Source organism: Cucurbita maxima, unplaced genomic scaffold, assembly GCF_002738345.1.
Source record: "Cucurbita maxima cultivar Rimu unplaced genomic scaffold, Cmax_1.0 Cma_Scf00023, whole genome shotgun sequence".
In the NCBI taxonomy this organism is placed as follows: domain Eukaryota; kingdom Viridiplantae; phylum Streptophyta; class Magnoliopsida; order Cucurbitales; family Cucurbitaceae; genus Cucurbita; species Cucurbita maxima.
Genome location: NW_019272039.1, coordinates 139,616 through 161,810, shown reverse-complemented (window position 1 = coordinate 161,810; position 22,195 = coordinate 139,616). Strand labels below are relative to the sequence as shown.

At 37.5% G+C, this 22,195-nt stretch overlaps 2 protein-coding genes and 1 long non-coding RNA gene across 9 annotated transcripts; 1 reads left to right on the top strand and 2 right to left on the bottom strand.

Moving 5' to 3' along the window:
- Nucleotides 1-646: 646 nt before the first annotated feature.
- LOC111497163 (protein CHROMATIN REMODELING 4-like) lies at nucleotides 647-16,203 on the bottom strand. Of its 6 annotated transcripts, XM_023147849.1 has the most exons (12): nucleotides 15,495-16,203; nucleotides 13,786-13,834; nucleotides 13,199-13,426; nucleotides 12,928-13,029; nucleotides 11,959-12,768; nucleotides 10,274-10,381; nucleotides 7,368-10,145; nucleotides 6,509-6,666; nucleotides 5,988-6,102; nucleotides 5,248-5,333; nucleotides 2,901-3,537; nucleotides 647-2,800 (listed from the first exon to the last, which is right to left on the bottom strand). In XM_023147849.1, exons 3-12 carry the CDS (start codon nucleotides 13,415-13,417, stop codon nucleotides 839-841), a joined length of 6,975 nt encoding a protein of 2,324 aa, XP_023003617.1. In that variant the 5' UTR covers nucleotides 13,418-13,426; nucleotides 13,786-13,834; nucleotides 15,495-16,203; the 3' UTR covers nucleotides 647-838. The 6 variants fall into 6 exon arrangements, with proteins under 6 accessions (XP_023003617.1, XP_023003618.1, XP_023003616.1 ...); XM_023147850.1 differs by lacking the exon at nucleotides 13,786-13,834 and having other exon boundaries at nucleotides 13,199-13,432; XM_023147848.1 differs by lacking the exon at nucleotides 13,786-13,834.
- LOC111497168 lies at nucleotides 15,937-16,393 on the top strand. The gene is made up of 2 exons (XR_002720572.1): nucleotides 15,937-16,091; nucleotides 16,259-16,393. It is a non-coding gene; the product is annotated as an uncharacterized LOC111497168 (long non-coding RNA).
- Nucleotides 16,394-19,759: 3,366 nt separating this feature from the next.
- LOC111497166 (MADS-box protein FBP24-like) lies at nucleotides 19,760-21,524 on the bottom strand. Of its 2 annotated transcripts, none has more exons than XM_023147855.1 (6): nucleotides 21,159-21,524; nucleotides 21,001-21,076; nucleotides 20,713-20,877; nucleotides 20,570-20,611; nucleotides 20,417-20,458; nucleotides 19,760-20,347 (listed from the first exon to the last, which is right to left on the bottom strand). In XM_023147855.1, the coding sequence occupies exons 1-6, from the start codon at nucleotides 21,344-21,346 to the stop codon at nucleotides 19,940-19,942; spliced, it is 921 nt and encodes a 306-aa protein (XP_023003623.1). In that variant the 5' UTR covers nucleotides 21,347-21,524; the 3' UTR covers nucleotides 19,760-19,939. The 2 variants fall into 2 exon arrangements, with proteins under 2 accessions (XP_023003623.1, XP_023003624.1); XM_023147856.1 differs by having other exon boundaries at nucleotides 21,001-21,073; nucleotides 21,159-21,522.
- Between the last annotated feature and the right edge of the window lie 671 nt (nucleotides 21,525-22,195).

Genomic DNA, 22,195 nt, shown 5'->3' with positions numbered 1-22,195 from the left:
CAGACGGCTTGACTAGTTTTTTTTTTTTTTTTTTTTTTTTTTTTTTTTTTTTTTTTTTTTTTTTTTTTTTTTTTTTTTTTTTTTTTTTTTTTTTTTTTTTTTTTTTTTTTTGTATAAAGAAAATATGAGATTAAAGTATTCAACCCCTAATGGTCTGAGAATTTCCGTAAATTAGGGTTCATGTATTTTAAGGATTTGGCTGCTGCTATTCTTTCTTCATTTTCAAGTGATCAAAGCTACAACTAAATTACCAATTTCTATTTATCTTTGAATGAAAGGCTAAAAGCTTCAGATATTTGTATCATTAATTCAGTAGTAGATGGCATTATTTGTTGGGCAGTGTGCGAGGATTCTTGTATCTTCAAGTAATAGTATAATTGCCAAAAAGATGAAGAGGGATGGGAGTAGAAGAAAATACCTGTACCGGAGAGGCGGAGATTCATCATCAATTCACTTTTTTATGAGCGATCCCATTTTGGTCGTTTCCAAGGAAGGAAGGATACAGTCCTACTACAATTACAAAGAATCAGGAACACTTCAGTGCTTGTGCTTTAAGTGCTGAATGTATAACACACTTTACTTCGAACTCGTGACCAAGAATCAGAACCTGGAGAGCTTGCTGCTCTACCTTAACAGCCCACAACGCAAGGAGTGGCAAAACAGAACCATATTTCACATTTCTCTTCCCAAAAGCTTTACACAAGATACGCTAATAGTAACCCTACATTCACCAATGCAGCATTTAACTCCTTGGAGAATGCCTACAAAAATTCAAGCACATTCACATCCAGCCTCCCCCAGCACTAAAAAATGACTATACTGTTACACCGTATTACAACTATAATTCTTTGTCGCTCGCTTGACAATTCGAGACAGTCCCTTCAGATGATATTTCTTCCCCATCAGGTCTTTGGCTTCTTGAGAGTGTCTCATTCAACTCATCACTTCCAGGGGAATTCGGTTTGTCTTCATTGTAGACATCTAACGAATTGAATGATAACCTCTGTTTTCTACTCTTTCCCGACAAACCTTTGGTACCCAAGAGCTCTTCTGGATCATGAGAAGTTGATAGGGGGAGCTTTTCAAGGAGACTTGAGTTCAAGTTCCCTGATAAAGATGACCTATGTGAGCTGGGAGTGACGCAAGACCCAACTAACTGAAGAACTTCCGGTGATGGGGACAGTCCCATGCTTGTTTTCTTCTGCTGGTTCGTGTGCAGGGTTGAGGATGATGGATTCATGTTCAAGTTTAGAGCAGGTACGCTGATGTCAGATTCCAGACCTGGAAGCCTTGAAGTTCCTGCCATTTCCTGTGGTTGTGGATTCATGGCAAGTGGTGAGACCAATGAGATGGAGCAAGAAACGGTAGCATCGCCTTGGACAGGCCCACCGTCAAGCTCCTCCTGTTGGCTGCTTCCTACATCTGGTGGGGATTGTCTGAAAATAACCGATTTCCTTTTTCTTTTCTTCTTTAGACCCCGCCTTGGATCTTTAGGTAAAGAGGGAGCTGGACCTGGATTCACAAATGGGGGAATGGTAATAAATTTGTCTTCCCCATATAGCAAGCGAACTGATTGTGCAACTGCAGACACAGTAGGAGGCAGGTTAGAGTCTGGAGGCTTGGAAGAAACTTTTACAGCTTCTCTTAGCCAATGGGGTAGTTTGCCCTTTGAAGAATTACCATCTGTTACTTCTTTCAAATTTGCTACACTGATCCCTTCGCTGGGATCAGGCAGCAGTCCTGAACCATTCTCAAAATTGTTTGGTGATTCACCAAATAGTTTCAAAGATCCATCCAAAAGATTAGGCAACATCCCGGAGTTATCAAGACCAGGTTCATCACTCCCCTTTCCCTGTCTATCAGAGCTATGTGAGCTGTTTAAACCCGAAGAACCCAAGCGACTGGTTCCCAAAGGATTGAACATTAAAGGGTTTCCAACAGGTATGTCTGAATTCGTCCCTGATCGATCAGAAGCTCCTGCCGAAGATTCTCCTGGAACATATGTGTGATATTTGTCATGGTTCCAGGTTGGTATATTTGCAAGTTGCTCATTTTGCAAACCAAGCCGATCTGATGCTTCAAATCGAGGTAGTTTAGGTATGAGATCACCAAGACCCAGTTTGATATCTGTTAGATGGGTATGAAATTTTGATCCTGTAACTAGTCTACTTCCATGCAGAGCCCGTGTCATCATCCCATCAGGGAGACTTGGAAATGGAGAAGATGTCTGTAATCTACTCTGCTGAGCTGATTTTGGCACCTGACAAGCTGGCCCATCCAAAATCTTTAGTTGCTCCTCCTCCCACCTGGATGATAAATCTTCTTTAGTTTTGTACCTTGAGAATTTCAATCTAGGATCTTTAAGCATGGCATCCCAGTTTCCCTTTCCATGCCTACGGACACCAATCCAAAGAAAATCAAGTTCATCTTCTGACCAACCATCTCCTTTTGGTTTCCTTCTGAAGTAGTTGGCAAATCCAGATCCAGTCCTCATCATTATGTTTTCAAGCACCTTCTTATGATTCTCAGGAAATGTCGAAAATGCTGGAAGCATCTGTCCCAAACCCAAGGAGGAAGCCTCCTCATCTTGTTGATTTCCCCTCATAACATCTAGGGAAGGGAGTTTAAAACTGGGTAGTAAAGGTATGGTTGGAAGACAGCCATTAATGGCTTCAACTCTGCTATCCAGGGACAGATTTGATAAGAAGTTAAGCCGTGAACTTGGTAAGTTCTTCAATGGGATTGGATATCTGGGCAGCATTTTCTCATCGAAGGGAAAATTGTGGGTCGTCATATTTTCCTGTAAATCAGAGATGGACTTTCTAAATATCAGGAAATTCTGAAGTATACTCAATAGAGAAAGCCATCCACAAACTGAACAGAAATGATACAAAATTCACCTGAGAAAATAAAAGATGGCCCTGCAAGCGTTCTACTGATGAAGTCGGCAATTCTTTGTCTGGCATAGCCTCAGCATCACCAATATCAGTGCCACTTAAAGTACCAGAGCAAGGGGATAATTTAAATGGAAAATCAGGTCCAGCTCCGGTTCGGCTCTGCTTACAATTTGATCTTGACAAGCTTTTACGTGATGTCTCATGCTGATTAGCATTAGGAGCACAAAGTCCAAGAACCGGCAACAAGTTGATCGGGACTGAGTTTGCATGACTGGTGCCCAGAAAATGTTGGCTTGGAGGACAATTATCAGCAGACGAATACTCTATTGGACCAACAGCAAGATCTAATTTACTGCTAATTGTGTGCCTTGAAATTCTTCCCAGCCTCAAGGTTGAATTGATCTGGCTCTTTGGAGCATCTGCTGACTGGACAAGTTTGTCATCCTCCAAGATAAATACTACAGTCCTCTCCTTATTAGTTTCTAATGATCCTGGTGCTTGATCTGAATCTGCCGCATTGATGCGAGGATACTGAGGGTGAAGGAGTGACCCATGTAGAGTCACTCCCTCACAAGGGAAGGATTCTTCCATTGCGTTTCTTTTAGCAAGCCGTTCTTTTTGTCTTGCTCGTAGCTTAGCACTGTTCATCAAAGTAAAAGTAAGTAAGGCTGTACAAAGTCAACATTGTAGGTATTGAAAGCTTGCACATCCAATCAAGCAATTTCCACAAATTATGTTAGAATTTCATCAACTTCCTCCTTTTTTTACACTTCTGATTCTGTTGAGTTGCACATCCAATCAAGCAATTTCCACAAATTGTAACGTTTGTTTTCTTCCTTTTACAGTCCATCCATCTCTACAAGGCCGTTTCTGGATGCCCTTGATTGGTGCCCCATTTCAGAAGAGAATACAAGTGATCTAGAAACTTCCTTCTCGTTGGAGAAAATTGGAGAGGTGAGATTTGGTTTTGAGAGAGAGAAAACTTTTGAGCCAGATGGCATTTCAATGGCTTTCTTCCCAGATAATTGGGAACTCTGGAGGCTTTTCAGGGAGTTGTATGAGAGAAAGAGTGAGAAAGGTGAAAGAGTTAAGATACGTTAACCTGGTGACAAGTGTTTACTGAGATATTCCCGGTGCATGGGTGGGGATTTCATCGTCACTAGATGGTCTTTTGAAAGATCTTCGGAAGGTAGAATCACTAAAGGTTCCAATTCTTCGGATGTGTTACAGTGAAAGATCCCTTCTTCTTTAATACCTACCCGGTGCCCTTTATGTTGCTCGGGTTCAGAGACGGGTATCTTGTTATTTGAGTGTTCTTTTGCCTTGTCCTGTTGGTACAAGTTTTTTAACTTCTTCAGCACCCATGGATCTTCCAAATCGATTCTAAGTGCAATACTCTCACTTACTCATTGGTCCTTGCATTCCTTCCTGACCTATCTTTTAAGGGTCAATGCAATTAAAGCAATTATTTCTGAATTATGGTGGGAGCAAATCAACCAATTTTTTTTTTTGAAGTAAACCCAGGAATTGGTTGGTATGTTTTGAGGCAGTCAAGCTTAATGCTTCCCAAATCTTTTCAAAATTCTCCTTGGAAGATAGTTTCCTTAATTGGGAAGTTTTTGTTAGGATCGCACAACAACGCACACACTCGATCAAGATGAACACAAAGAATAGGAGGGAGAAAATTCAAGGAGGAATATTGGCTAAAGGTTTTATTGATGACTTCAAGTATGTACACCAAAAGAGAATACAGAGAATGAAGAAAGTGGAATATATATATGGTTTCCGTTTACTTATGTTTATTAAATCTTTATGAAATATCTACCATATATATTTCTACCAGATCTTTATTATAAATAGGCATCACGCTCCATATCCCAACATCCCAACATCCCAACAGTTTCACCTCTTAATTTTTTTTTTATCTTTTGGAATTGTTTGTTCTGTTTCAGGAAGTTCCTTTTTCCTTCTCTTTTTAGTCTTCACTCCAAGTTTGTTTTGTAATCTCTTCTCATTTCTTGCACTATCTCAAGGGTCCATTCATGCTAGAAGGAAAATTCTGGATCAAGTGTTGGTTACTAATGAGGTCATTGAGGAATATAGGCGTGGTAAAAAGGAAGTGATCATTTTTAAAATTGATTTTTGAGAAGGCTTAGACTGTGTAATGAGATTCTTTTAATAAGATTCACCATAAGAAAATGACATTTGGATAATTTCTCAATTAAAGAAGAAAAGTTCTACTTTGCAATTACTTGTACATTCTATTCAGCTAATAACCATTTAATAACATTTTTATTAAGGCTATCCATCCAGCTCCTGTATTTTCATACTTGAGAAAATGTTAACTTACAATTTTTCTTTCAAAGCACGCCCTGCTGGTGTGTATTCCCTCTCTGGCCCCTGTCCCTGTTCTCTTTCTTCTTCACCACCACTCTGCTTTAAAAAATTAACAATGATGATTATGCATGTAATGAAGAAGACAAAATAGTGTAACAGGTTTACTTTGTCTCAAGAAATTAAAGAAGATTAATATTGTCGGACTCCAAACTAAGAAATTTGCCACTTCAAATGGCAAAAAGAAATGCAGTAGAAGACCAAAAGCGATTACAAGTACCACAGGATTCATTTCCAGACTGAGCTGTGGGGTTGGTTCTCCTCCCCTAGTACACAACCAATGTTACAAAAGATATAAAGGAAATCCAACAAGAATTTTTCCAAGTAATATCATTTGGTTCTCATGGTTCTCAAATAACAAGTATTAGAAGTAACCAAGTATATCATACAGCTCCAACTTAAAAGTCACAAGAAAAATATGTAGAAATAATGAGGATTAATGAAACTTATATATGGGTGTGTCGTGTTGGGGGGGAGGTGAGCATGGACGGAAGTACAACCAAAGTTGAGGGTTTACTAACTAAAGAGTAAAAGAAATATATCAAATGACAGAACTAGTCTCAAAAAAACAACAGCTAGAAGGTATTAATCATATTTATCTTTGATATCAAGAACAATAAAATGACCGTAAATGGGGGGTACTATGCACACTGACTAAAGACAAGGGCTTACAGAAAACCAGGGATACGGAAGTACCTCACTCAATGTTTCACAAGGATGAGGAGCATATGCTTCCCTGTAAGAAACAGCTTTACGGAGGCGTTTCCCACGGCCAAGAGCTGCTTCCTCCTCACTCTGGTAGTTCTCCCATCTACATCCAAAAGAAGCAATGATAAACTAAAGTTACCATTTTCCATCAATATGCTTCAGGACCATCATGATTCAACCTTCAAAGTTGATATCTTATACTATTCCTATCATAAACTAATATTAAAAGACTTCTAACTAACCACACAAACAGGCTTCTCCTTCCAATATTACTTCACTATTCTATAATGCATTTTCACTAAATGAAACATGTAAGCAAATTAACTCACTCCAGCTTGTTGAAATAGACAGCAATAGGTCAATAGATTTCAAGATACTAGCTACCATTCTCATTTCTTTTTTAATAAACATTTCTCGTATATTCTTATTGAATTATGTTATACGTTTTCAAATCAAGCGTCATAAGACTAATAGGCAGAGTTGAGAAACCTCAAGAAAAAAGTTTTTACCTGATCCTCAAAAGTCTGTCCCATTCATTTTCCTCAGCATCTGTCAGCCCATTGTCCACGTTCCTTCCTGAATTTTCTGTACAAATATCATCGGTTACACCAGTGGGTAATTCAGCTACTCCTTGTTCTTCTGCAGGTTCATCATTCCAATCGACAGACTGATGGGAATAAAAATTGGATATTAACAACAGCAAAAATATACTCTGAATTTCTTTGATGTAGTAGTCAATAGATACGTATTATTCCACATGTTGAGCTCATGGACCCTAATTCCTAAAATGCTACCTGGAGTTGCCATTTTTTTGTTCGATAAGATAACAATGTATCAGCCTGAACTCAAGAAGGAAGGCCACCAAAAAATATATATCAATCCGTTTTGTTCATTCTTGGCATTGCAAATAAACCAAACTATGAAACAGTATAATACTACATCGTACTTTGATACATTCAATATAGAGATTGTTTCACCACACCTCAACTTCAGCTCAAACTGTTAAAAATGAATAAAGCAAACATTCATAACAAAAACATTTTAAATTTTTTCCAGTCTGAATTAGAGTCTCTTGTGAGCTAAATTTACATCGGCTTTCCTAATACAAGCCAATCGAATACATTTTTCAAGCATCATAATCCCCAGGGTTCCGTAAGTCATTAGATATGTAATTTGTTACCACCAGACAAATGCATCAAACTAAAAAGGAAGATGCAGGTCTTTTAATCCTCTCCCCTCTTTTGCTGTGCAACAACTAGTTAAGATTTTAACAAGCAATAAAGAACCGAATATATATATATATATATATATATATATATATATATATATATATATATAACATTTAGCTAGCATAAAAAAAATTATAACCTTGACGGAGCCAAGCATATCATTCTCTGTATCAGCTTCAGAAATTTCAGTTGCGTCAGATTGAAGGTTTGAACGGTCTAGCAATCTGAAAATTGCATTTTCATCCCAAATAATCTTATTGCCACTATCAGTACATTTATCCTTGTAGACGTCCCCCAGGGAACCAGTCCTCTTCTTATGCTTATGCTCCATATCTGTCACTGCCTCATCCTTGTTATTACAACTATTTTCAAATGTGTCCTTCCCACTAGTGATGGTTGAATCCCTAAATAATTCTTCCGTACCCCATTTCAGAATATCTTCTACTTCCTTTTGTGACCCTGACTTGTTAACAAAAAGCTGATCAAGCATCAATTTCTTCTTAGCAAGCTGCAAAATGCGCTCTTCAACGCTAGCACGAACTACAAGCCGGTATACCAAAAGTCTGTTTGATTGACCGATTCGATGTGCCCGATTCATAGCTTGGATATCAGCATGCGGATTAAAATCAGAATCATAAATAATAACAGTATCCGCAGTTGCCAAGTTAATACCAAGACCACAAGAGCGTGTTGATAATAGGAAAACAAATCGACTCTTATCTTGGTTAAAGCGCGTAATTGCAGCTTGACGATCTGCCACTGAAACAGAGCCATCTACTCTCTCATATGTCTTAGGTCCAAATTCTATGGTCAAGTAATCTTCAAGAATATCAAGAAGCTTAGTCATCTGGGAAAATAGTAGAACTCTATGACCCTCCTTATGTAAAATCTTGAGCATAGAATGCAACAACGTCAACTTAGCTGAAGCTTTTATCCGCATTTCATGAAGGAACTCTACAGAACCAGATTCAGGCTCAGTGCCTGGTATAAGATATGGGTGATTGCAGACTTTTCGTAATTGCATCACAATATTTAGCATGGACTGTTGTGCAACACCCTTTCCAATATTCCTTAGTATCTGATAGTTTTTTGTCAGCATTGCACGATAATATTCAGCTTGGATGGATGATAGCTCAACAGGAACCATTCTTTCAGTCTTTGGAGGAATATTTTGCATAGCATCCTTTTTAAGCCTTCGAAGCATATGTGGAGCAACAAGTTTTTTCAGTTCTTCAACCTTTTCAGCAGTTTTAAGGTCATAAAACTTCTCCTCAAACGACGATAAAGAAGGAAATGAAGCTGGCTGCAAGAAATTAAGTAAGTTATACATCTCACTCAGGTTGTTCTGCAGAGGTGTACCAGTCAACAGAACACGATGTTGGAAAGAAAATGTATTAAGCAAGCTGAAAAGCTTACTTCCAGAATTCTTCAAACGGTGGCCTTCATCTACCACAAGTACTTCCCAGGGAACCCCACGAAGATAAGAAGAATCAACTAGAACCATTTCATACGTAGTCAAAAGAACATTAAATTTAAAGGAGACGGTTTTCTTATTTGACTGACTTGGATTGCTAGCATGCCATTCATACTGACGGATAGTTGCTCTTGCCTTTGCACCTCCATGGTATTCCACAACATTCAAATGTGGGGCCCATAAAGAAAATTCAGAAAGCCAATTAGGCATTGTGGACAGCGGGACCAAGACTAAACAAGGAAGTCTTGCTTTAAACTCAAAATATAATGATGAAATAAAAGCACAAGCTGATACTGTTTTTCCAAGACCCATCTCATCAGCAAGTATTACATTTTTTGACTTATACCAGCATTTCCTCAGCCAGTTGAGAGCTTCAAGTTGATGAGGAAACAATGAACCCCCTTGAAGTTCCTTAGGTTGCTCAGTAAGAGTAGCTATCTCAAACTGTGAATCACCATATTTCCTAGGTAAGCTTTCCTTGGAAGTGTCCTTTTCAATTGTTTGCTGCTCAAAATCATTGAACAGTTGGATCAGATGTGGAGATTCTTCTAGAAAAGGTTCTTCTAATTTTTCCCAAGTGCATTCATCATAAGGAAGGCCACTCCATTTTATAAATGCTTCATGGGCCCCATCCTTGCAAGAACGAAGAGCAATCACTCGCTGGGGCTGCTTCCATCGTTCCTCACAAATATTAATGACAGCAGTCCCATATTTTGCCTTGTAATTTTCAAGTTTTCTCTTTGCTAAAACTTTCAGATGAGATTCAGGAATCCAGCTATTATGAATATGAGACTTACCAACCCACTTCACTAGATATTCATAATGTATGGTGGTCTCAGCATTCCTACATGCAGTATCAGGTAACAAGGAATCATCAATTTTATTTTTGGCAATGCTACTGACACCTACTTCTGTATCACCTTCTATTATATTATTGGTTCCAAAAGAAACAATCTTTTCACACACTTTTAAGACATCATTTCCATCAGAACTTCTCAAGCTGATATCAACATTCTCCTCTGAGATGCCATTTTCAATTGTTGAACCCTGATCTTCTATCGTTGCAGAAGCTTCATCTTGACTTTCAGTGTTCATGGTTGTAGTACAGCAATCAATATTGCCCTTGCTCAATATGTCCAAGGCCATATCTTTCTTTGATTTTTTGTTCACAGATCTTCTATATGCCTGTATTTTATCTTTCTTTGTATCTTTCTTCAAGCTTTCTTCCATATCACCACTTGGACCTACACTCTCTTGAGCCTTTATGACATGTTCTGTTCCAACTACTAAGACATGAACATCATCAAATGCAGATTTGTCTCCTGTTTCTTTGGCTTCTTCTAGATTTAGAAGATTGTCAGGATGATCATTAACAGCTATCTCAGGTAAATATAAAGATTCCTCACTACTACCATGAACACGACACCCTAAAACTCGATCAACCTGAGAAGTTCGCCCAGAAAAAACCAAACAAATGAGAGCATGACAGTGTTACAGAAGAAACCTGAAAGAGCAAGGAATTCTACCATTGAAACAGATAGAATTTCGCTTTTAGAAGCATTATAGTTTACCTGTAAAGTCTCACCATCCAATCCATTTTCACATACCAACATGGCATCTACATGACTTGTTACTTTATCAAGCTCGACCAACTTATCTTTGTCATCATGAAGAAGTTTCTGCAATAAAAAATGTGCTTAGTTCCAAATTGGTAGTATTTGCTCAATATCAATTGATAATATTTGCTCAATATCAATTGATAATATTTACTCAGGTTCATGCTAAAAATTTCTTTTATTTCTTTCCACAAAAAGTACCGGAAAAGTCTCAATTCCAATAAATTGTTGTAGCTGCAAATTTTCAGCAGAAATTCCTCCCTTCTTAGACACCCTTCCACCAAAATTACCAACTCAACAATTAATAAAGGGATCTTGGCAAATTTCCAGCAAAGATAAAGGCAAACATAAAATATCCAACCAACCTTACAAGCAAAGCTTCAATATATGAACAAATGGTCTGTCAACACACCCAAATAAATACACAGAATGACAGAATTATGCAGCCATATCCGTCACAAAATGTAACGAGTTTTGAACCTCTCAAATCCAAGAGCCAAATATAAACTTGAATTTTAGAATTGGACTCCAAGAAGACATGCTATAAATTTCTTAAAGTTATGTTGAGGAATCAATTAAAAGATGTCTGGATAATGCTCCTGTCGGGAGATAATTTATTAAACTAAACTTCATAGAATCCCAACAAGCCAAGGGACAGCCAAAATCATGAGTGAACACGGGAAATTTGTGATCCAAATAGTGGTTGGCCATTCTTCAAAAGTCTCGACTAGTAGAGTACAAAATTTTACAAAGCTTTACCTGAACAAAATAAAGCAAAAACCAATCCTCTGACAAGAACCATACTATAAACCAGATTGCAAGTAACTCACCCTACCCACATTAGAGAAGAAACAATCCCAACTACTAATAATATTCGAACAACCCACCAATTCTTTAAGATCAATGAGTGGAGTAGGGAGGAAGTTTCGAATTTGGCTGAATTCCAGTTTCATATTGGTATTCATTTGAATATTCATTTTGTACTAAATTGGGGGTCCTCCCATAAAATTCTAATGAGAATCCTACGCTCACGTATGGTCACTTCACTACATCAATGAAAAAGTTTTGTTTATAAAAAAAAAAAGGGTGAGAGAGAGAAACACGTCAACCTGCGTATAACTCAACTACTTAAGGCATGTATCCTGACCAAAAGATCGAAACCCAAACCCTACATGTGGTTGAACTCAGAAAAAAAAACTAGTAGAGAAAATTAGTTGGATATTTTTCAAGCACATTGACCACTGTCCTTTAGATATGTGAAGCAGAAGTAAGAGGTGCTTGAAATACACTCGCTCACTCTCTACATCTCTCACAAACACACAGGAACCAGTGTCATATTCATCACAGCAAAGTGTTATTCAACAAAGTAGGTGGCCTAAACAAAGTAATTACCAATGTTACGTTAAACTAGCATGTGGCCCTAAATCAATCAAATTAATATCCTATATGGTGGATTTAACAGGAGAAAAGAAGCATTTGACGGAGAAAAAAAATCTATTCACTGCATAAAACAGAAACAACGGAGTGTGAGGTCGTAGGTAGCTGAGAAAACAAAAAAATGTCAAACTCCAGTAAACTTGTTGTTCATGCATAAGACATCCTAAGAAGCACAAATGAAGAAATGAGAGTATTAGAGGTACCTCATCTTTTCTCTCAAGATCTGAATTCTTAGTCCCAATCTCTTCCTTCGAAGACGAAGTAGGTATGTCATGGTCAACATGTTTATGTTTCCGTACTGATTTACTATTTCCAGGACTAGGAGCATCTACTTTGCATCCATGTTTTTTTGAAGTGGTAGCTACACACGTTGCCTTTCCATTTTTATGCTTCTTCTGACCAACATTTTTATTGATCTTTTTTTTCCTTTTTCTTGTTTGCTTCATCGCAGCACTGACTGCAAGAACAAGGTTCTTACTCGGAGATGCATCCTCACAAGAAACTCCAAGCTTGTTTTCAAGCATATCAGGATTCTTATCAGGAACCTCATCACATGGCTCTAATTTTTCTGCTTTTGAATGAGATATAACCTCCAGAACAGCAGGAACCGACTTCTCTTCTGTTTGAGAGTTTGATGGAGATGCATTGCATAACTTTTCATCATCAACGTTGGCAGGAGAAGATACACTTGTTTCAGTATTACCATCCGATGGATGACTTAGCTTGGCACTACAAGACACGTCTACATTGGATGATTTCCTTCCAAAACTCTTTACTTTATTAGCCAATATTGATTTTCTCCTGATGGAAGATCTCTTCTTGGCAAGAATGGAACTTCCAAATATCTGGGACACTTTCACAGTGTCAGCAGATTTAATTCCATTTTTACATTTTGCACCAACTACTTTTGTTCTTGCTCGCTTAGATATGGGGTCTAAATAGCTTGTGGTATGTAATGGTAAATCATTCTTCTGATTGCAGCTTGGGCAAAGCCACTTACCCATGGGGATCCGCTTCAATAAATATCAGATTCATGCAAAAGTTAGACCAGAGCATTGCAAACCTTGTTTTTAAAAAAATAGAAAATCTCGGCAAAACAATTATTTGAATGGCCAGTAGCAGAAAGGGTAAATGTCTGTCCCAGTAGCAAATTAAAGATTGAATCAACAAACCTTAAGGGGTGGATTAAGACATTGAAGATGGTAGGTCCTTGGACAGCTATCACAGCATAACAAGTTACCACCAAGATCACAGACCACGCATTCAAAGAAATACTGAATCAACAAATAATAAGCATATTCAACTTGGAGAAGCAAGTGCATCCATGGCCTAATATTAGCATAAATAGTTGGAAAAGATCGAATGATGCATGCTAGAACATTACCTTAAACATGCAAACAAAAGACTAATGGAGCTATTCTAGTCAGACAAAATGGAACTCACCCCATCATTTCCTTTCTTCTTGGATGAAAACTGGTTGCGACATACTTCACTTTTCACCTTCCCTTTAGCCAAAGAAACGCTCCGAGGGGATTCTATTGCAAGTGAATTGTCTTCCCTTTTAGTGGGAAAATCAGTAGCAGTAGGAATCTTTCTCCTTTTGCGTTTCATGACCCAATTTCTGCTAATAACTTTACTACTTGATGATTCATCCTCCTTCATACCTTAACCCTGAGTCTCGGGGAAAAAAAAAACACATGTACCACATCATGAGTTGGCACAAAAGTCATGCAGGAAGAGCATCTAGAAAACGCAGTTGCTGTTAAGTTGATGTTCAGCAGAGCATCTCAAAAACATAGTCACTTATACTTCAATAATATATTCATTTTTCATATAAAACAAAAGCCTCCACATCAACCTACTCCAACGCCATTTTTGAACAATAGCAATAATATCCACTGTAAGTTACAGATACTAACATTATATCACTTTCTTTTATGAAAAAGCTGAAGAACAAGAGACCAAGTAATTGTTCCTTTTTGCATTTATTTCTAAGGCACTCTTTCATTTCAACAGAAACACGGATATACCTGAATGTTTTTAATTCATCAATTGATGTGAATCCATACTTCCTTCAACCTATCACATCCAAAGACAGCCTAATTTATAAGAAAACGAATATGATCATGTAAAAATAAAAAAGTTCAATTCCCAAATGTCAATCCCAAACCCACCTTTATACTAAAAACCCAACAACCAAATTTCGATTCACTATAAGATCTCTCATTCCTTTATATCACCTTCTTGCAAGAAATTCCCCATTTCTTTCCAATCCCTTGAGCCACCTTATAAAAGGTAAAGCAAGAGGTAAAGTGTGCAAGACTGAAAGGACAAGAGTTACCCTACCTCTCATAAAAAGGCACCTTTTGCTCTCATCATTAGGTCTATTATGAACCTTATTCACCAATATCAGCAAAAATTTCACACAACTAGTATGAATAATAGTTCTTTTTTCAATAATGTGAGTATCCAAGCTAGCTTACACATATTTGACTCTATTTAGCTATCAAGAAATTTACAGGATTTTATTTTAGGTATATGGGGGGCATGAGATTTGACAAATTCCTCTAAATTCCCTCTAGTGTTCTCATATGCCCCTTGAAAGTAAGCCAACTCATAGTTGTGTAGTAAGACTGGTTGGGTCTTGAATATAAAGGACAGTCAAAGTTTAAGTTTAGTTTATTTTTTATTTATTTTACCGATCCCACAACTACTGTCTGCCACCAAACTTTTGACCGTAATATTATTTATGCCCTAAAGATCCAAAATATATAAGCCAAGCTATTTAAATAGGCCACAAAAGTGAAACTTCTCCTCTCTAATCAGAAAAGGAAATTATTATCCAGAAACCACTATTACTTTGAACTTAACGCTAGTCAATTCATCAATAGAGCTATACCTCTTTAAAATTAAATGGAACCAAACTTTTGACGAGAAGTTTAATCTAAGAATTCAATACTTGAAAAGATGCCTCAAAATGCTAGTTCTATCCAGAATAATAAGGCTGTGATTCAGAGTTCCTTACGCAAAAGTAATGCGTGTGTCGTGGGAATAAAAATGTAAAGCATATGAAATTCCTCCCATTGGCGTGCCAACACAGTTCATGATCATGACTAGGCTAGTTAAGCAGTAAATTAAATGTATTCTAACAATCTTAAAGAAAATAAACCCAATTAACAAAATGGAGCATGAGGGACAAATCAACTACATGCTTTGTAACACGTGTAAGTGACGAGTGCATTAAATGAAGGAAATTAAAAAGCTGAGAAGAATAACAATATGCAGATCACCCAGAAGAAGTCCAACTACTGCATTGATATATGTTACTATCAAGTAAAGCAAACGACATGCCCAGAATCTCACAAGCACCCAAAGCTGCAAATGTAGACTATCTACAATGATAAAAGTGAAAATTCATAAAATCTTAGCAACCTACGCATGTACTGAAATTAACACACCTAACCTCAAACCCCCATTCAGTAACTAAATATGATGCCATAGTCAAAACCCCAATTAGCAAACCCTTCGAAAATATCAACTTGAACAACAATCAAAAGTTTATGAACAAATACATTGTAGGAATCAAACACTCCATCTACACAAAGTAGTCAGAAAGCAGACATGGGGTAAGGTGAAATTGCACGATTCCACAAAGAGCGACTCATATTGGGCAAAACATGACTAAATTAAAGGAAAAAAGACAGTGGCCCAGAAAAATTAAGAAGCTCAGAAGGCTTACCTGTGGATCAAAAGGGAAAACAGAGCATGCTAGTATGTGATTGAGGGTGGGAGGAGAGTAAGGAGGTTCGAGAGTTAGGGCTCGGAAAGTTGGGGATGAGAGAGAGGGAATCAAAGAGAGAGATGAATAAACAGAGAGAGGGAATTTAAGGAAAGGGAAGCAGAGAAATGAAATACGGATTCGCCGGGGTCATAGGACGGGGTTACACTCTGACATGGCAGAAGAGAGAGAGAGATTGACATTGTGATTGTGGGTTGTTTTGTGCATATGTTGGCGTTGGGTTTTGGGTTGTTGCTGTTGAAGCCTCCAAGGAACCCAAACCACTGGATTCTCGCCACGTGCCATCCATAGAGCCTTTACGCACTTCGCTTCAGCCTTCAGGTTGCGCACTTTCCTTTTTCCTCGGTTCAGCCCTTCTCTTTCCCCAACAACACAGAGAAACACTGAGAATATGGAAGAAGAAGAAGAAGAAGAAGAAGAAGAAGAAGAAGAAGAAGAAGAAGAAGATGAAGAAGACTCATAGCCTCTTTGTATCTCCGCCTCCGTTCTTCGATTCGCTTCCCTGCAATTCCTCCGCTCTCCTTTTCTTTCCAATTTGTACATTTCAGTGCCAGATCGTCTATCTCTGTGTTCATGTCGATTATGATAATACTACAAGTAGCGGCGCTCGATTTATTTTATTTACTTTTTTTTTTTTTTTTTTTTTTTTTTTTTTTTTTTTTTTTTTTTTTTTTTTTTTTTTTTTTTTTTTTTTTTTTTTGCAGGAGGCGCTTTTCCCGCCATATCCATCTGGATTGATCTGAAACTGAGCCCACCGATTAACTCGGGAGAGGCATCTACATAGTTGCTTCGTTCTTTTCCTCTTCTACTGAATAACTTAATTGCCCTTAATTTTTTAATACCACAATCTGGATTAGTATATTAATTATTTTAGTTTTTTTTAAATCTCGAGAGCAAAATCTTGAAATATCTAGTGTTTTTATATATATATATATAGATAGATAAATATATTCTTTTTAATCTATATAATCAAATGGGTTAACATGAGCTCTAATCAAATTTTGTTTTCATTAACGGGCCCGAGGAAAGAACATACTAGACAAAACCTCAACATATGTTTTTGTCGTTTTTTTTCTCAAGTTAATAATATGTTTGATGGGGATTAAAGTTGAACTTAATATATTTGATAGGATTGGATGAATTATGAGGAGGGAGGGGAGGGTACTTGACCAGACGGCTGATAGCGGTGTTTTAAATTCATATTGATATTTGTTGCACCAATGCAGTGCTGGGCCATGCTCGTCAGCCCTGTCAAAGGACAGCCACAGTATTTACAAAGGCCTGCAGTGCAACAACCTCAGCACAGAGTTGAAGGAAATTGGAAACATCAAGGCTTCCAGGCTTTGCTGAGCAGCGACGTGAGTTGAGTTGACATGTGGAAATAAGAGCCTCCCACTTTGTCTCTTAATTATGGCTGCAACTGAGAGCGTGATGTAACCAAATTGTCTCTTAATTATGGCTCATCAACTCTTACGCTTAGTTTGAGTTCAACCACAACGAGTATCAGTAGGGTGGGTGGATGGGTGGATGGGTGGGTACAATACAACTCGTCTCTGGTTCTAATTCAACTTACATAATTGCCTCTCTTCAACTGCAACTGATACTATTGTATCAGGAAAATCATCATAAACAAGGAAGATAGAGTCAGTTGACCTCCTCTGTGATCATTAAATATATATATATACATAAAATGATTAAAGAAATCAACAGTAGGGGCTAACAGATCTAAGAACTATAGATCTGGGATTTGAGTCCCAAGAAATTCAAACCAAATATGGAACTCATGGAGAAACAAATAAGTGCAGCCTATATTGTTCAATTGTTGTCAAGAGTTGTTGAATGACTAAAACATGTCAGCAGGGAGAAACATAGCATCATTCTTTCTTGAATGCAACTTCAGATTCTTTTGTGAATACAACCAGACATGTTATCATGAGAAATGAAGCATGTAGCTAAACTACTCCTGATTCTCACCATTAGCCAAAATGTTACCTAGAAGAACTGATGTGAAAGCTACTAGTTGAGTTGTCTTGTCTTTTCTTGATTGCTAAAAGATTGATGTTGTCTCTAGTCATTAAATCTATGTGGAAATCATATATGCAGCAGGTGGATTGATTGTATATGTTCCCCATACCATTATGTATATGTCCGTAGCACAAAACTACACATATTTAGCCAATAAAGACGTACCTCAAGCGACTCAATAAATACGCAACAACCTGAAAGGCTACATGTAGCATTTCCATAATACTGGGACTATAGTTCTATACATGCCGATCGAGTTATCATATAGCCAGAAAAAAAAAAAGAAAGAAAAATTCAATTAGTATAGTATTTACACAAGAGTGGAACGATGACCTGAAACATGACTTTCAGGTCTAGACTAAGTGGACAAACCTTCTGATTTCAGGTTTGTCCACTAAGTTCTTTGTCGGGCATATGCCTATGAAGATAAAGGTAGAGCTTAAATCAGTAATTCTTCTCCATATTTTTAGAACAAAGGGAGAAAATGTGTGTGTGTGTGAGAGAGAGAGAGAAAGGGAGGGGGGAAATGCTCCAAAAAAGTGGAAAGTTGTTTAGTTTCAATGAAGAGAAAAATAGGACGAGTACATTAAAACAGGGGAAGAAAGAACTCATAGATCCTCCAAAAGAGGAAAAATTAGAAATTACTTGGCTTGATGTAATGGACAAAAGATTATATATATGCGTACACATATAGAAAATAATATCATATTAGAAGTCCACAAGAGACATCCAAATGCTATATTTACTGCACTTTGCACATCCCATATCAGTTCAATTAACCCATGATCTGTTCGCATACGATTACAAAAATTTAAGTACGCACCGCAAATGAGAATCAAGGCATACCAAGTCATTCAATCATTGAAGCCATTCTCCCCTGGAGAGAAGGAGCCTCCTTAATCACCCTCTAAATCGGCAATATATGAAAGGACCCAGATGACCCCTTAACAAAATGTTGCAAAGGAAATGAAACATAGCCTTAATTTCTCAATGTTGCCTAACCACTGCAATAGTGATAGCATCCATGTGCTGAAGCAGGAGTACTTGGTTCAAAAAAGAGTGGGGAAAAAGGGATGCAGAGTAATTGCACAAGAGCAAAACAAATGTGTTCAAGTAGGGTCTCTACTGAAACAGTCACGTTGTAAAGCTGAAATTCAAGAAACATTCATTCAATGAAAGCTCGGAAAATCAGAATAACATAAACCCCCAATTTCGAAACAAAAAAGGTCAATTACGTTTAGAGTTGAGTAAATATTGTGAAACATAAATTTAAGCTCCCCACAACGGACAAGAGGGTGCTGCATTGATTGAAACGCCAGGCTGGATCCATCCAGGATAATAAAAACGGCGTTCTGAAAATGGAAGGCTCTACTTAAAAAGATGTTGATTAATTGAGGAACAGAAGAGATGAGCATAGTAAAGATCTGCAGAGCTCTGGTGCTGGAATACAGTACAGATAACTTCGAACCGCCAAAAAGAAGTGCCGATGAACTTCCAAGTTCCAACTACGATTTCTCTCTCAGATGAGTGAATTTGGGCAATGAAATGACTAAACAATCGGAAAACCATGTCGCCTTCCAGTCAACTTCCTTGCCCAAAGGCTGCGATGGATGGCGGATCAATTGTGTCGCCAAATGTCACGCCATGGAACAATAAAAAGGTTAATAAATTAATCAAACCATCAAAAGAGAGGGATATTAACATTTTTATTTTATTTTATTTTATTGTGTATAAAAATACCAATTTATTAGGTAGATTTAATGGATTATATTATTATTCTTGAACGAATTTTAGTACTCTACTATTTTACTATTGAAATTTCACTATTAACATCTACATTTGGTCGGTTAACTAATTTAAATAGTGTGATGTAAATTTGTTTACTTAATTGCAAATTATTTAAAAAATTAGTACGATGTAAACTTCAACACCCATATATTAAGAGCTGGGAACAATGCACGAAGCTAGTGATTCTATAATAGTTACAAAAATTGAAATTCATTAATCAGTTAGTAATTAAGAATAGATTTGAAGCTTCTAAAAACTTATATAAATTTTATTATTTTTTTTAATAGAGAAAAAGTAGGGAATAAAAACGAATGAAGCAAAGTTGATGATATAAAATATAGAATAAATAAGGTGGAGAAAGCAAATGAAGAAAGGGGAAGTTGAGTAGGAGCAGAAAAATAAAAGAGAGTCATATAAATGAGTATTTGTTGAGACATGAAAGAAAGTTTAGAATATAAATGATATATAATTGGGGGTTGTCAGCTAAATTGTGGCATGAGGAGGCCTCCTTGTTTACCGCCCATCACTCCTAGTGTGCACCATATCTTTGATTGTATGTGATGAAGCTGAAGTCAAGGGGTAGCGTAAGTAGTGGAGGAATGGAGGTTGGGCTGAAAGGGCTGAAGGCGGTAGGGGTGGAGGAAGGGCGGCGGAGGAGGAGGGAGTGGGCCGCCCAGCTGAAGAACGCTGTTGGGCTCGTGAGGATGAAGCTGAAGCTGAAGGTGGGGATGGATAATGTGAGGATTACTGAACCCGAAAGCATCGCCATGATCACCATCATCGCCTTCCATACATACAACTGCTTCATCTTCAACGCCATGATGATGATGATGATGATGCTGCTGCTGATGCTGCTGCTGCTGATGATGATCTCCCGGCCTCCTAATTCTCATCTCTTCCTCTTCGCTTCTTCGTTTCTGCATCATCATCGCCGCCGCTACCTGCTGCTGCTCCTCCATCGCCATCTGCTGCTCTTTTATCTACACTAACCTTATTGTTTAATTTCCAGTAATCAAATATGGATTTACTAATATTAATTAATTAATTACCAAATGGTAGATTTGTTCATTTTCATCCTCCAGCATTTTCTCCTACAGCACCACGCAGCATGCATCATCATCCAGAATCATGAAAACCTTAATTAAAAATATGCGAATATTAATTAAATAAATTAATATATATATATATATATATATCTCTACCTTCCTCCGCAGGTTTTCCACTTGCTGCTGTAACACCTCTGACTGCACCAGCCAAAAAGAAAAAAGAAAAATAAAAAAGGAAAAAAGAAAAAAGAAAAAAGAAAAAAGAAAAATGAAGTAGAGGGCATTAATTAATTAATTGCCTTTCGAGCTCGAACTCTGTTGAGGGAGGTTTGGAGACGGTTCTCGATTTCGTCGAGATCGCGAAGCTGGAAAGTGCTCAAATCCTCCGCCGTGTAGCGCTGCAAGCTCAGCTGAAGCTCGTCTGTGTCTTTTCTCATAATCCGCAACAGCCTCTCCAATTCTTCCTGTACATATGTATATACATTATAATATTCTGTCTCTCGCTCTCTCTCCCTGTTAATATATATATATATATATTTATGTATGTAATAAAATAAAATAAAATGAAATGAAATAAACATACGTACCGGGTCGTTCATATTCTGGTCCGGAATAGGGTTCCCGATGGCAATCTGGTAGCGCCTGATTATTTGATCCATGCTGCTGAATGAAACACATTTGAAAGTTTGTATAAAGAAAAAGAAAAGAAAAGAAAAGAAAAGAAAAGAAAAGGAAGTGAACTCACCAGGTTGCCTGGCTGCAGTATTCAAACAACTTGCCGTTACTGGAGAAGACGATGAGGGCGATCTGTGCGTCACACAGAACGGAGAGTTCATGAGTCTTCTTGAACAGCCCGGCTCGCCGCTTAGAGAACGTAACCTGCCTTGTCGTCCGATTTTCGATTCTCCTGATCGCGATTTTTCCTCTGCCCATTTCGGATTTCAACTTTTATTACTGTCTGCTTCAGTCTTCTTCTTCTTCTTCTTCTTCTTCTTATTCTTCTTCTTCTTCTTATTCTTCCTAGCTTCAACATAAGAAGGATAACCCTAGCTAATCAGGCTCTCTCTCTTTCTTTCTTTATATATATAAACGTATACTGAGTGCTGCATGAGGCTTCCAAGTATATATATTATTTACTAATATTTATAAAAAGAAAAGAAAAAAAGAAAGAAAAAGATTGGAATGGGAGGGGGTTACTAGGGAGAAAAAAGTAGGAAGTGAAATGGCGACACATAACCACTCTCTGCGCTGCTTTATGGAATTTGCCAAATTGGGAGACTCCCATAATCACACCCTAAAACCACTTCCTTCCCCCTTTTACCCATTTCTCTTCCCTCTCTCCCTTTTGTCTTCCCACCCCCGTTTAATTCCACATTTATTATGATTATTATTATTATTATTATTATTATTATTATTTTATATTAAAAAAAAAAAAAATCATATGGGCGGTGGCTGCAAACACACAGAATATTACGACTAAAAACGGAAACGACACAGTTTTACGTCCACTTCAACCCTCTCTCCTTCCACAGACATCACATGCTTTAATTTCCTAAATTGAACCCAACAACCTCAAACTTCACCTTCACCCTCCCATTTTCAAATATGAATGCGCTCTCACTTAATATTCAAACTCCATTATTCTCCGCATCCCTTCTCTTTCTCATCATTTTCTTTCAAACCCTAATTTTAAATTCCTTTCCAATGTACTCCACCGTAGCAGCTTCCACATTAAACCCTTCATTTTCTTCAAATTACTATCACTTTAGTACCACAACACAC

Bases quoted from the DNA above. Each gene is read 5' to 3' on its own strand.
- LOC111497163 (XM_023147849.1), bottom strand. From the start codon at position 13,417: ATGAAGGAGGATGAATCATCAAGTAGTAAAGTTATTAGCAGAAATTGG. The intron at 12,769-12,927 runs GTTTGTTGATTC...TATTTATTGAAG, and splicing joins GTCTTAATCCACCCCTTAAG to CGGATCCCCATGGGTAAGTG. The intron at 2,801-2,900 runs GTGAATTTTGTA...TCTGATTTACAG, and splicing joins GCCATCTTTTATTTTCTCAG to GAAAATATGACGACCCACAA.
- LOC111497166 (XM_023147855.1), bottom strand. From the start codon at position 21,346: ATGGGCAGAGGAAAAATCGCGATCAGGAGAATCGAAAATCGGACGACA. The intron at 20,878-21,000 runs GTACGTATGTTT...ACATATGTACAG, and splicing joins ACCAGAATATGAACGACCCG to GAAGAATTGGAGAGGCTGTT. The intron at 20,612-20,712 runs GCAATTAATTAA...TGGCTGGTGCAG, and splicing joins ACAGAGTTCGAGCTCGAAAG to TCAGAGGTGTTACAGCAGCA.